This window comes from Mobula hypostoma, chromosome X2, assembly GCF_963921235.1.
Source record: "Mobula hypostoma chromosome X2, sMobHyp1.1, whole genome shotgun sequence".
In the NCBI taxonomy this organism is placed as follows: Eukaryota; Metazoa; Chordata; class Chondrichthyes; order Myliobatiformes; family Myliobatidae; genus Mobula; species Mobula hypostoma.
Window position 1 is genome coordinate 37,059,409 of NC_086129.1, and position 13,050 is coordinate 37,072,458.

The window sequence follows — 13,050 nt, forward strand, 5'->3', positions numbered from 1 at the left end:
AAGTACTGATGCCAGTGTAGCACTGACCAATGTTCCTTCCTTCTTCACCACTTAGACTTATGCATTTAATTATCTGTTCTGATCAGGTTATAACAATTTGCTTGAGGTTCCAAAAAGGATTCAGAGATATTTACCCTTGAGGTAGTGAATCCTATTCGGGTCCATATCCTTATATCCCAAAGTTGCCATGCAAGTTGATCAGGTGATTAAGGCGGCATATGGTGTGTTGGCTTTCATTCGTCAGGGGATTGAGTTTGAGCAGTGATGTAATGTTGCAGCTCCATGAAAATCTGGTTAGACCACACTTGAAATATTATGTTCACTTCTGGTCGCCTAATTAAGGAAGGATATGGAAGTTTTACAGAGGGTACTGAGATTTACCAGGATGCTGCCTGAATTGGAGACCACGTCTTAGGAGCATACTCTTTGGAGAAAAAGAGGATGAGAGGTAACTTGATCGAGGTGTACAATATGACAAGGCATAGGTCCAGTGGACAGCCAAAGACCATTTCCCAGGCCAGAAACGGCTAATAGGAGGCTGCATAATTTTAAGGTGTAACATGAGAAACTCTGCAGCTTGTAAAAATCAAAAGCAACACACACAAAATGCTGGAGGAACTCAACAGGTCAGGCAGCGTCTATGGGAATGAATAAACAGTTGAGGTTTCAGGCTGAGACCCTTTTTCAGGAGTTGACTGTTTATTCATTTCCATAGATGCTGCCTGACCTGCTGAGTTCCTCCAGCATTTTATATGCATAATTTTAAGGTGATTTGAGGAAAGTATAGGGGGTGATGTCAGAGGAATACGTTTTTTTTTCCACATAGAGTGGTAAGTGGGTGGAATGCACTGCCAGGGTTAGTGGTAGAGGCAGATACATTAGGGACATTTACGAGACATTTTTCGAGGCAAACGAATGAAAGAAAAATGGAGAGCGATGTGAGAGGGACAGGTTAGATTGATCTCAGAGTATGTTAAAACGTCAGCACATTGTGAGCCGAAGGCCCTGTACTGTGCTGTGCTCTTCTATGTTTAAATAATCCAGATAATTCTTGTTCCTCCCTGATGCTACCTAATGCTCACACTTACTCAGAAGCTCAGCAACTCCAAACTGACGTTTTTATTGAAATGCTGACACTTACTGCAGACATGCCTGTTGGTGATCACGCTCATCTATCCAAACAACTGAAGACAGCAACAATATCACTTGTAATGCTTTGTCTTTAAAATATTGCTTAATATACTTGATTAGGCAATTCATATACTGCTTGTGATTCTTTCAACACCATTTTATAAAATTATCTATGTTTCTCTGCAATTCTGGTTATTTTCAGGTACTGGCTGACTCAAATACACCTGCTCATGATTTGTCTGCTGCTGAACAATCTGTAATTTAACTATAGCTGGTTATGGTAGAGTCTTTGAAACTGGCTACTGATCTGGAGAGTTGAACTAACAAGTGATTACAAATTCAAATTCTGTTGAATCTTACATAGCCCAAAACACTTCACAATTAAATACTTCTAAAATGAAGTTATTGTCACAATCTATAAATTTTAGTGTGATCTATTTTAGAAACGTTGATAAAGAGACATTAACTGCATGCTAATAGAGTGAACAATTTTTATGTCTGCCTGTCTATCTCATTGACAAGTTATGAGAACAAATTGTTGGAATTTATATTTAACACTCAGTGGCCACTTTATTAGGTACAGTGCCTATAAAAGGTATTCATCTTTCATGTTTTCACCGGTTTTCATGTGTTATTATTTTACAACATTGAATAACAGTGGATTTAATTTGGCTTTTTTAAAAACATTTACTGACAGAAAAAGACTCTTGTGTCAAAGTGAAAACAGATCTCTACAAAGTGATCTAAATTAATTACAAATATAAAACACAAAATAATTAATTGCATAAATATTCACCCCCTTTAATATGACACCAAGGCATCACTGGTGCAGCCAACTGGTTTCAGAAGTCATATAATTAGTTAAATGGAGATCACCTGTGTGCAGTCAAGGTGTTTCAATTGATTGTAGCAAAACTACACCTGTATCTGGACAGTCCAACTGCTGGTAAGTCAGTCTCCTGGCAAAAACTACACCATGAAGACAAAAGAACACTCAAAGCAACTCCATGAAAAGGTTATTGAGAAGCACAAGATGGATACAAGAAAATTTCCAAGTCACTTCCCTTGGAGTACAGTTAAGTTAATTATCAAGAAATAGAAGGAATATGGCACAGCTGTAAATCTCCCTAGAGCTGGCCATCTTCAAAAACTGTGTGACCATGCAAGAACGGGACTAGTGAAGGAGGCTACCAAGAGACCAATGACAACTCTGAAGGAGTTACAAGCTTCAGTGTCTGAGATGGGAGAGACTGTGCATACAATAACTGTTGCCTGGGTGCTTCACCAGTCGCAGCTTTATGGGAGAACTGGAAACTAGAACACATCATAAACCTGAAATACAGTCCAAATCTACAACCCAAGTCGGTTAAATCTTGCTCTGACACCATCTGCCAACAGCAGAGGGGGAGAGAGAAAGATCATTTGCACACGAGGACCTTCCCTCGGGAGCAACAAGTGAGAGACTGGCATACACATACACCTTCTCCGGCAGCAGACAGCGAGAGGCTGGTATGTGGCACTGAACATTCGGTTGCCTTCTGCAACTCCCTCTTTGATTTCAATCTTCCTCGGTGCTTTAATCAGCCCACCCCATCTCCTTATATCATTTAAATTAAAATATATTGGTTTTAGGTCAACGATAGGAATACTGGATTTTTACTGGATATGAAAAGTCTGGTTGCACGGTATCTGCTTTAAAGACACTCAGTTGTCTGGATTGATTGAAACTGTAAGCAGCTATTCAATTTTGAAAAGATTTGACTTTAAGATATGATTAAATCACAGAATTATGAAAGAACTCTGCATAAGCTGAACTTGCTAGGTGAGGAATAACAAGAAGACTTTAAATTACTGAAGTACAGAATTAGGCTAGATGCTGGTAATTACATTCCTTGGTGTTCCTTATTTACCAATTGCTAGAATGCACAGTAAGTGCTAATTCAGTGGAAGGTTCATAAGGGAGGTGAGTTGTCATTGCATCTTCACGTACAAAGTAAATAGGTCAAAGGGGTGGTGAAAAGTTGGGGAGGGTATTGGTGTGTGGGAATCAGGTGGAGGGGAAAAGTTTGTTTTCCAATCACTCTAATCTCCTGAAAATCATTTTATCAGAATTAAATTTTTCTCTGAAATCTGCATCAACAGGAACTGTGAGGAAAAATTAGTGCTAAGTCATTAATGCAGGATTCCTACAAAACAAAAGTGATAGTTTAAAAACGCAAACACGAGAAAATCTGCAGATGCTGGAAATTCTAGCAACACACACAAAATGCTGGTGGAACGCAGCAGGCCAGGCAGCATCCATAGGAAGAAGTATAGTCGACGTTACAGGCCGAGACACTTCGTCAGGACTAACTGAAAGAAGAGATAGTAAGAGATTTGAAAGTGGGAGGGGAAGGGGGAGATCCAAAATGATAGGAGAAGGCAGGAAGGGGAGGGATGGAGCCAAGAGCTGGACAGTTGATTGGCAAAAGGGATACAGAGCTGGAGAAGGGGGAGGATCATGGGACGGGAGGCCTAGAGAGAAAGAAAGGGGGAGGGAGACCCCAGAGGAAGATGGAGAGCAGGCAAGGAGTGATTGTGAGAGGGACAGAGAGAGAAAAAAGACGGGGGGGGGGGAATAATAAATAAATAAGGGATAGGGTAAGAAGGGGAGGAGGGGCATTAACAGAAGTTAGCGAAATCAATGTTCATGCCATCAGGTTGGAGGCTACCCAGACGGAATATAAGGTGTTGTTCCTCCAACCTGAGTGTGGCTTCATCTTGACAGTAGAGGCCATGGATTGAAAAGTGATTGTTTACCTGCTTTTTAAAAAAAAAATGTATATTTTAAAGTTAAATATACATTCAAACCTAGCAGTTTGTCATTTTTCCCCAAAACTTCTTGATTTGATTTATCCAGCTGCAAAAAATTTAATACAGGAATGATGAAAAATATTGTTCAGAATAATATTTATTAGGAAGATGCACACAATAGAAAAATAAAAGTTCGATATTTCAAAGAATTAAAATAAGCTCTCAAGCTTCGTAGGGATTATTTGCTCAGAGCTGCTACTTAGTCAAATGTTATTGTATCCACATCTGCATTGTGGGATGGGGGCTCCTCAGAGCTGCTCACTTTGTTTCTTTCTGCAAAAGCTTTGAAGTGCTGCAAATAGAAAGTGAGAACAGTAAATGGATACCAAATGCTTGGAATAACACCACTGACCACTGTAACATTATGGGCAAAATGTATGTCGGAAAAAAAATCTATAATCCAAAATAAATTCAAGTCACTCCCAATGAGATTTTTTTTTAGGAGCAGTAAATATTAAGTGTTAGGGAATTAGATTCCGTACTAAAACAAGCAACAGAAACGTGTAAATGTGATGAACCACAGCACTCGGTTATGTTCCAGAACATATCAAATTACAGTTTGAAATTGTGAGTGTAACAGTACAGTAACTGTATATGTACTGTCATATAGGCACTGAGGATTTAAGAACCAATTCAGAAAGAAACATTTTTGTAAGGTTTTCCCCACAAAGAAGATGGTGGGTATATGGAACAAGCTACCAGAGAAGGCGGTACAGGCAGGTAAAATCACAGTATCTAAAACACATTTGGACAGGTACATCATACCAAGGAGTAGAAGGATATCGGCCAAATACAGGAAAATGGCATTATCATAGATAGTCATGTTGATAGATATGCACGAATTTGGCTGAAGGGCCGGTTTCCATCCTGTACAATTCTGACTTCAGAGAACTTCCAGTTGTATAGTAACTTTGCTGCCCCAAAGACATTTAATGTGCTTTATAGCAAATAATGTACTTATGAAATGTGGTCACTATTGATGGAAATGTAGAAGGCAATGTATGTACAGGTATGCGTCGCTTAACGTCCACAATACGTTCTGTGAAATCAGAGTTATGTGATTTGGACGTTCTGCGAACACCATATTATATACTTAGCAAACCTTTATGGAGTACTGTAGTATACCTGTATTGACTAAATAGCCAAGAACTTGCACTAAAACTGTATACTATAATACATACACTATAATTTTTAATTTCATTTTAAACTTGTTAATTTTTTTCACTTTTTAAACTTTTATGTAAACACTTTCTTAGCCTATATCACACACAATTTATCGATATCGTAGTCTGGTCCTGCTTTTTCTCTAAGCATTTCGAACAAGCTCCGTGCCTTAGCAGTGATCGTCAATGTGGTGAGAGGGATTCCCTTCTGTGTTTGGTCCTCAATCCATGTCATTAGCAATTTCTCCATATTCGATATAGGTCCCTCTTGCATTTTCATGAGCCTTGTAGTTTTCAGTGAAACTGATCCTTTAACAGCTTTGAGAATTTTTTCTTTGTTTTTCAGGATCGTCATGATTGTCAAGTGCAACATGCCTAAATCCCGAGCAATAGCATTCACTGGTTTTCCACCTTCATATTATTTAATAACCTTTTGTTTTACTTCCAAATCAATACTTTTCCTTTGCCTCTTGCTACTGCTATCACTAGGAGTGGTTTTGCTGCATTAGGAAGCCATGATGCACTTTACGGTAATATTTTCAAAAGAAAATTAAACAGAGATAACGTTACTACACTCGAGACGCGCGATACACGAGATTGGTTACGTCCATTACGTCACGTTCTCCGATCCGGACTACGGACGTATATGCGATTGGACATTGTCTGAATGGACGTTAAGCGGCGCACACCTGTATGTGGAAATACAACAGCAGCAGTAACAGAATGACTAAATAATCTTTAAGTCAAATTAAAGAATAAACACTGGACAGGCCAACTTTTATAATTTATTGACCGTGGAATCTTGCATCTGTCCGCGAGGGCCGACAGAGCCTTGGCCTAAAATGTCATCTTAAAGTTGCCACTGCAATGCTACATTCTCCCTCATTACTGTACTGAGTACCAGTCTGGATTTTCTGTTTAAGACCCTAAAGTGGAACTTGACCCCAGAACCAGCTGAATAAGAGGTGACAGAGTTACCCACAGAGCCAAAACTGATTCATTTTCAGCAAAATGTAATCTTGTTCAGAGGAGATAGTCAATAGAGAAAGGTAGAAACAAGAAGAATTATGAGAGTAAATAAACAATTTACTAAACTGCCTCTCTTCCAACAATGCTGTTGTGTGGAATGGGAGTAAAAGAAAGGTACATTTTTCAAAGGCACTGAAACATATTATTCATTCCTTATCTTGCCATCTCTTACCTGTGAGTTTTTGAACTCTGAATAGAGGGTGAAAAGCACATGCAAGGATTGAATGTGGTCCTTGTAAATGGGGATATCCAGAATTGCTGTAAAGGTTTTGGGTGGAGGGGTGGGGGGAGTGGTTTAGGTAGAAAGACAAAATGAAATATTTTTAAAAGAACGGTTATTTGAGAAGTCTTCGTACCAAAATCCTGGGGTAGCAACCAATCAGCCTGATAATTTTCAAGGAGCCTATGCTTAAATATTGAGAACAACCTGATTAAATAGGTATGACTGATATTTCTCATGATAATTAACTGATACTATTAACACTACAACCTGCTCAAATGTTTGTATAACATTGTGCATGCCCTCTGTACAAGACAGTGGACAGGTCTATAGTATACAGATTTGGGCCGTCAAAATAGCAGATGTCTAAACGAACTGGTATACAGGATAATGATTCTCATTAATAATCTCCCAGGGCGGAGCTTAGGATGATGGCACCTAACGGCGACTCCTTTGCTTGCATCTTTGGAAACAGCTCTGTTTCTATCTTTAGTATCTCTATTTTTCCCTTTTCAGGGCTCTTTTGAAGACCCTGACCTGGAGTTACATGCTGACTTCAGTTCTTTGCAGAAATGGGACCTGGTCTCAGGGCCTCATGACCAGCGGCTTTTCCATATGCCAAGGACGCAGCCTGGAAGACTAACGCGCCTTCTGGGTGCCGGATTTTTGTGGCTCTGGAGGCAGGCGGACTTGAGGTTGGTGCCACCACCTGATGTGTCGTGGGAGTACGTGAAAGATTGAATGCAGCAAACTGGCTGCTGGCTGTGTGCCCAGAGACCTGAGTTCTTTGGGCACAGAGCTCGGAAAAAGCAACACAACAGACTTTTAACACCATAAATCAACAAGTTGTTTTTGTTATGTCTCCCCCTTGCTGTGAAATGGGGACACCTCTTTTTCCCTTATTAGGGAGAGAGGGCGAGCCTGTGGCATGTCAAATTACCGGGTGAACGAGTAGTCTTTGGGGTACTGCAAGTCTGTGTCTTTATTGATGCTTTGCTGCACGCTTGAGTGCTCGGCAGAGGGTGCAGTTGCTTTTTTTGCTGGTGGAGTAGAGGGGGGTCGTCGCTTTGCTGCTTATGCGTGAGGGGCAGAGCTGGTGGGGACTTTGGGGTTTTAACATTTAACTGTCATTCATTCCTTGGGGCACTCCTCTTCGTGGATGTTTGTGAAGAAAAAGAATTTCAGGTTGTATATTTTATACATTTCTCTGACATTAAATGTATGTATTGAAACCTATTGACCATTCCTCTCCCACACCTGGAAACAGTGAGGCTGATTACAATATTCCAAACACTATAATTGAAATAAGAAATATATAAAAAAAAACAAAAAATGTTGGAAATAGTCAGAAAACCAGGCAGTAGCTAAGGAGAAAGAAATAAATTTGATGAAGAATCAGACCTGAAAAGTAACTGTCTCTCTCTTCACAGATACTGCAGAACCTGCTGACTTTTTACAGCACTTTCTGTTAACTCCAGCACTGTGAGATTGATGGAGTGAAAGCTAGAGTCAAACAACTAAATGAAAAACTTGGCACAGAATACAGTAATTCATCTCTTTGTTCTGGGTTCAAAGGTTCAAATGTCAAGTTTAATGTCAGAGAAATAAATATAAAATACATCCTGAAATGCTTTTTCTTCGCAAAACATCCACGAAAACAGAGAAGTGCCCAAAAGAATGAACGACAGTTGAATGTGAGAACCCTAAAGTCACCCCCCAGCTCCCCCCTCCCACGCGTAAGCGGCAGCGAGCAGCGATCTTCCCTCCCATCAGCAAAATTAAACGCACATCGGTACAATCACCGAGCCCAAGCGTGTGCTAAGCGATAGCAAAGACACAGACCTTGTAGTTACCCCAGAAGTTTCACATTTCATCCGAATTCAACAACCCACAGGTTCTCTCTCTCTCCCTGGCAAGAGAGAGGGAGGTGTCCCCCATTTTCACCTATTTTCAAGGGATGGGTAGGGCAACCACTGTACCTGTACAGGTTGCTTGTGTTTACTTTTACAAGTCTCTCTGGAATGCAATGGTTAGTGCTTACCACAAATCATATCAATGTACTGGGGCAGGTCACATTTCATTTCTGCAGTGGGCAGGCTCACCTAAGTTGAAAGAAAGGTAATTCAGTCATTCAGAACTGTTTCACACCAATAATACCAATAATTGATGCATGATTTACAGTTCTAATGGGACAGACTCACCTTCCCCAGCAGCTCCTCAAACTCTGGCGGCCACTCCTGCATGAGGGACTCAATATCAGGCATTGGCCTAAAGATATGGGAGGAAAGAGTGCATCAACCACAGCTATAAAATGTGAGCAAAAATGATAACAGAGTAGTAGGATTCAACATTTTTACTGAGTCATGTTAGTTACATTATACACTGGGCAACTTGCAGTGCTGGAGTGACTAACTGGGTCTGCCAAGATGAAAAATATGCACACTTGAAAGCCTGTGCAAAAAGAGAGACCCTTCTGTGCGTAGGAGGCCCAATCGATTCACCAGATGATCAATTGGCCACACACACACTTGCCAGATTCTCACAATTGATACAGATACATTCCAACTTTCAAACCCCTTACTCACTCTTCCTTCAGTTAGTCCTGAGGAAGGGTCTCGGCCTGAAACGTCGACTGTACCTCTTCCTAGAGATGCTGCCTGGCCTGCTGCGTTCACCAGCAACTTTTATGTGTGTTGCTTGAATTTCCAGCATCTGCAGAATTCCTGTTGTTAGCAAATGTCAGACTCAGTTTCCCCCTTGTTAACTCAGTATTGAGGCTAAATGCAACAATCCATTGCTTAGACTGGAATCGTGAGACTTTGTAATGAATCTGGACGACTCCTTCCTTTTCGTGCAGTGCAACTCACCTACCACCTGGCAAACACTTCTGTAAGTGTCTAAAAAAATATATATCAGATGGCTCACAGTGATGGGTGCATCTAAAGAACATATTGAAATTTAGAGTTTTAAGATTGATTAATTGATAATAGGGTACAAAGGAAATATTTTTGACAAATAGGTTAAAAGACAGCATATGGTCAATATCTGGGTTCATGTTGCAGTTCAGTGGCCAACTGCCAAAAAATAGCTATGCTTTGCCTGAAAAGAGGATAGTTAAATATATATATTCAATTGTAATTATGGAAAACAAATCAATTTAAGCTATAACAAGTGACAAAATGTCAAATGAATGAATAATTAAATCTATTCTTTAAAATGCGAAGAAGCACACATGAAACCTCAGGCTTTAAGATAATAACGGACCTAAGTAATTCTCATGTAGGAAAAATATTTCCATAACAACAATCTGCTGGATGAATTCAGCGAGTTGAGCAATATCTGTGGCAGTTTTGGGGGAGGGGGGAACATAATAATATTTAGAGTCTAAACCCTAAATCAGTACGGAGTGGAGAAGTGAGGTGGCGAAAATAAAGAGGAGCAGGAGTCCAAGTTGACTGGTGGACTGGGAAGAGTTGTAAGATAACTGGCAGGACTCACTCCTTCCTTCCTCTCCCACAAAGTAACTAAAATGCACAGAGAATTCACAAAAATTGTACATGTGAATAAGACATACCTTAAGGTAAGGAAAGGGTTATATACTTTATCAACGTGATAGTTGAAGGGCAGTAAACTGCAGCTAGTGAGAATGATCAAGTTTATTTTGATATTTTCTGAAATTCCATTTAGAAAACAAGATACATTTCATGAGTTTTGTGATAAAAGCTGGAATGTGAAGTGAACTTGCAGATAACAAAGAACATTTAGTTTTTCTAGGTACATTTAGCCATACTAAATTATAAAGAAAATAGTTCTGAGGCTGTAATAATACAAATAGGATGGATGTTAGCTGTGAAAAATGCTAAATTATTTCTAAAATGTATGATCGTAGAATCTGTTATTTACAGTATGTGAAAGGGAAAGGATCACCATCGAGCAATGAAATGTACTTTTTCTTCAGACCTTGTTATTGCTTCACAGTAAGTGCATTTTAATTGTTTGGATTATTAAAAGTTTTATGGAAAATACTCAAAAATATAATTTTTATGAGACTTCCAGAAGACCCACACAATCAATTAGACCATTATTGTTTTTTCTAACAAGTAATAAAAGCATCCTCCAGCAGAACAGAAATCACACAGAACAGGGGTAGCCACAGCAGAAAGTTTTTCTATAGAGACACGTGGTGAACTCTGACACAACTGAAGAGTCAGTCCACTGCTTGGATCGTGAACATATGAAATACTGAAACCAACGCAAGGGACAGACAGGAAGTGATACGACAAAAGGACAGACACAACTCACTTGGTATAGTGAACATTAGCAGGTGGTTTGGAACGGTGCAGCTCACTGATGCTTTCTATCCAGTTGTCTAGAACCTTTGGATTCTTCTCTACATTTTCCAGACTTTTCACCTTCAACTGCTGTAAGTTAAGTTTAATTGTCACTAAACCATAAATGAATACCCATGAAGCAGCGTTTCTCTGGGGCAAAGGTGCAAAACACAGCAACAACAGTCATACACAGCACAAGGCACATACAGCACATATAAGATAGCAGTAAACATACAGTCACACAAAAAATATAACCCAAGTTCCAAAGTGACATGTCCTGTAAATTGATGGTGTTATTGGCAAGAAAAAGCAGTTCTCAGTAGTCTGCAGATGAATATATGCACACACGCAGCCTAGCTTGTCTTCCAGTGAGCAAACATTGGAGGGCAGCCCAAGTGCAGGGGCCAGCTCCCATTCCAGCATGGACACCGCACCATACTACCTCCAGTGTCTCCCCTCCTGGACTGCTGCAACAGGCAAGCCCAAGACATGAGGCCTAGTCCTTGCTGCACCCGAAGCCATGCAGTTCCCTCGCTGTTGGTCTTGTCAAATAAACAGTGACTTGCAGTATTTTACATTACCAGTGTCCAACAGGGTCTTGCACTTGCAAGAAAAATATCTAAGACAATCATTCGCAGTTAGACTGCACACCGCCTTTGCGCATTGATTCCGACCCCTTTCTATAGCAGGCAGTAACACAGTCCGCACCAAGTACAACTCCTCCACCAATGAGCAACTCACAGATATGGTAGGTCTGCAGTACTTGAAGTTCTTAATGTCCAGGATTGCCTTACAATCAGAAAAAGATGTATAAAAAGGGCAAAAACACCTTTGGTTGGCCTCAAAGAGGCCACTACGTCCAAGCACGCCACAAAAATACTGGAAAGATTAAGAAAAGATGCTGTGATGAAATAAACTTTAACACAATGATAAAGACACTTTAAAGGTAAGGATGTGATACCTGAACGTTGAACTAATTGCAGAACATTTTGGATCCAGTTACAAGTACAATTGTTAGACAGTTTTTAAAACCTCTTTTCCTCTGCAAGTCACTAATCAATATCTCAAATTTAAAATTCTTGACTTTGTGTTTGAATCAATTCATTGTACTGTCTGTCTCCATCTCCGTAGCTCTGCATCTTGCCAGCCCTGCAAAATCTTTGCTTCCTCCGATTCTAGCCACTGCATATCCACATTTAAATCACTCCACCATTGGCAGCCATTTACACAGCTGCTTAGAAATTAAGCTGTAGAATTTTTTTCTCTAAACCTCTCCTCCATTCAAAAAGGTCCTACCTACATGTCTGAATTATAACTTAACAAAGTATCACTTCAGGCAGATTGGTGTCAAATTTTGTAACATTTGTTTTCCCAAAAGCATTTATGAACATTATCTGATACACAATGCTGAATCAAGTTGTTCCTGTACACCTGGAGGGACGTTCATTTAGAACAGAAATGAGAAATTTCTTTTGCCAGAGGGTGGTGAATCTGTGTAATTCACTGCCATGGATGGCTGTGGAGGCCAAATGTGTGTGGTATATTTAAAGTACAGTCGGCCCTCCTTATCCGCGGGTTCTGCATGCGCAGATTCAACCAACCGCCGGATCCGGAAAACCCATAAGTTCTCTCTCCAACACTTGTTGTTTGAGCATTTTTTCTTGTCATTATTCCCGAAACAATACAGTATAACAACTATTTCCATAGCATTTACATTGTATTAGGTATTATAAGTAATCTAGAGATGATTTAAAGTACACGGGAGGATGTGCATAAGTTATATGCAAATACTATGCCATTTTATATAATGCACTTGAGCATCCGCATTTTTTGGTATCCGCGGGGGGTCCCGGAACCAATCCCCCGCGGATAAGGAGGGCCAACTGTAAAGGTTGATAGATTGTTGATTAGCCAGGGCATCAAAGGTTTTGGGGAGAAGGCAGGAGAATGCGGTTGAGAGGGATAATAAATCAGCTATGATAGAATGGTGGAGCAGACTCAATGAGCTGAGTGGCCTAATTCTACTCCTCTGTCTTATGGTCTTATACCTCAGCCAAATGACCACATTCAAATCTAAATATCTGCTAGTCAATTGAATCTGTCACATCCTGTGCTCATCTGGCATTGAAGACAGTGGATTATATTGTTCCTGTAATTCCCCGTAATGTCAATAAGACCTAATAATTTTAATTACATTTAAATTTCAGACAGTATCAAACAGATGACAGCATCTTCTGATATCATTTTTCTGACCAAGAGGAGCTCATGTTGCAGTGGAAAGACTTGGGTTTACGTAGGCCCTTTCCCGTTCCAACTAGGACAT

General features: G+C 40.0%; 1 protein-coding gene across 4 annotated transcripts in view; it reads right to left on the reverse strand.

Annotated features, from left to right (window-relative positions):
- Positions 1-1,700: 1,700 nt before the first annotated feature.
- Positions 1,701-13,050, reverse strand: part of ift46 (intraflagellar transport 46 homolog (Chlamydomonas)) — a 36,681-nt gene continuing 25,331 nt past the window's right edge. For 3 of the 4 annotated variants that reach the window (XM_063038172.1, XM_063038176.1, XM_063038173.1), the window contains exons 8-13: positions 11,469-11,606; positions 10,699-10,817; positions 8,598-8,664; positions 8,438-8,498; positions 6,349-6,434; positions 1,701-4,276 (exon numbers count right to left, since the gene is read on the reverse strand). In XM_063038172.1, the coding sequence (XP_062894242.1) occupies positions 4,184-4,276; positions 6,349-6,434; positions 8,438-8,498; positions 8,598-8,664; positions 10,699-10,817; positions 11,469-11,606 (564 nt within the window). In that variant the 3' untranslated portion in view covers positions 1,701-4,183. The remainder of the gene's footprint in view (positions 4,277-6,348; positions 6,435-8,437; positions 8,499-8,597; positions 8,665-10,698; positions 10,818-11,468; positions 11,607-13,050) is intronic. The other variant, XM_063038175.1, reaches the window with a different exon arrangement.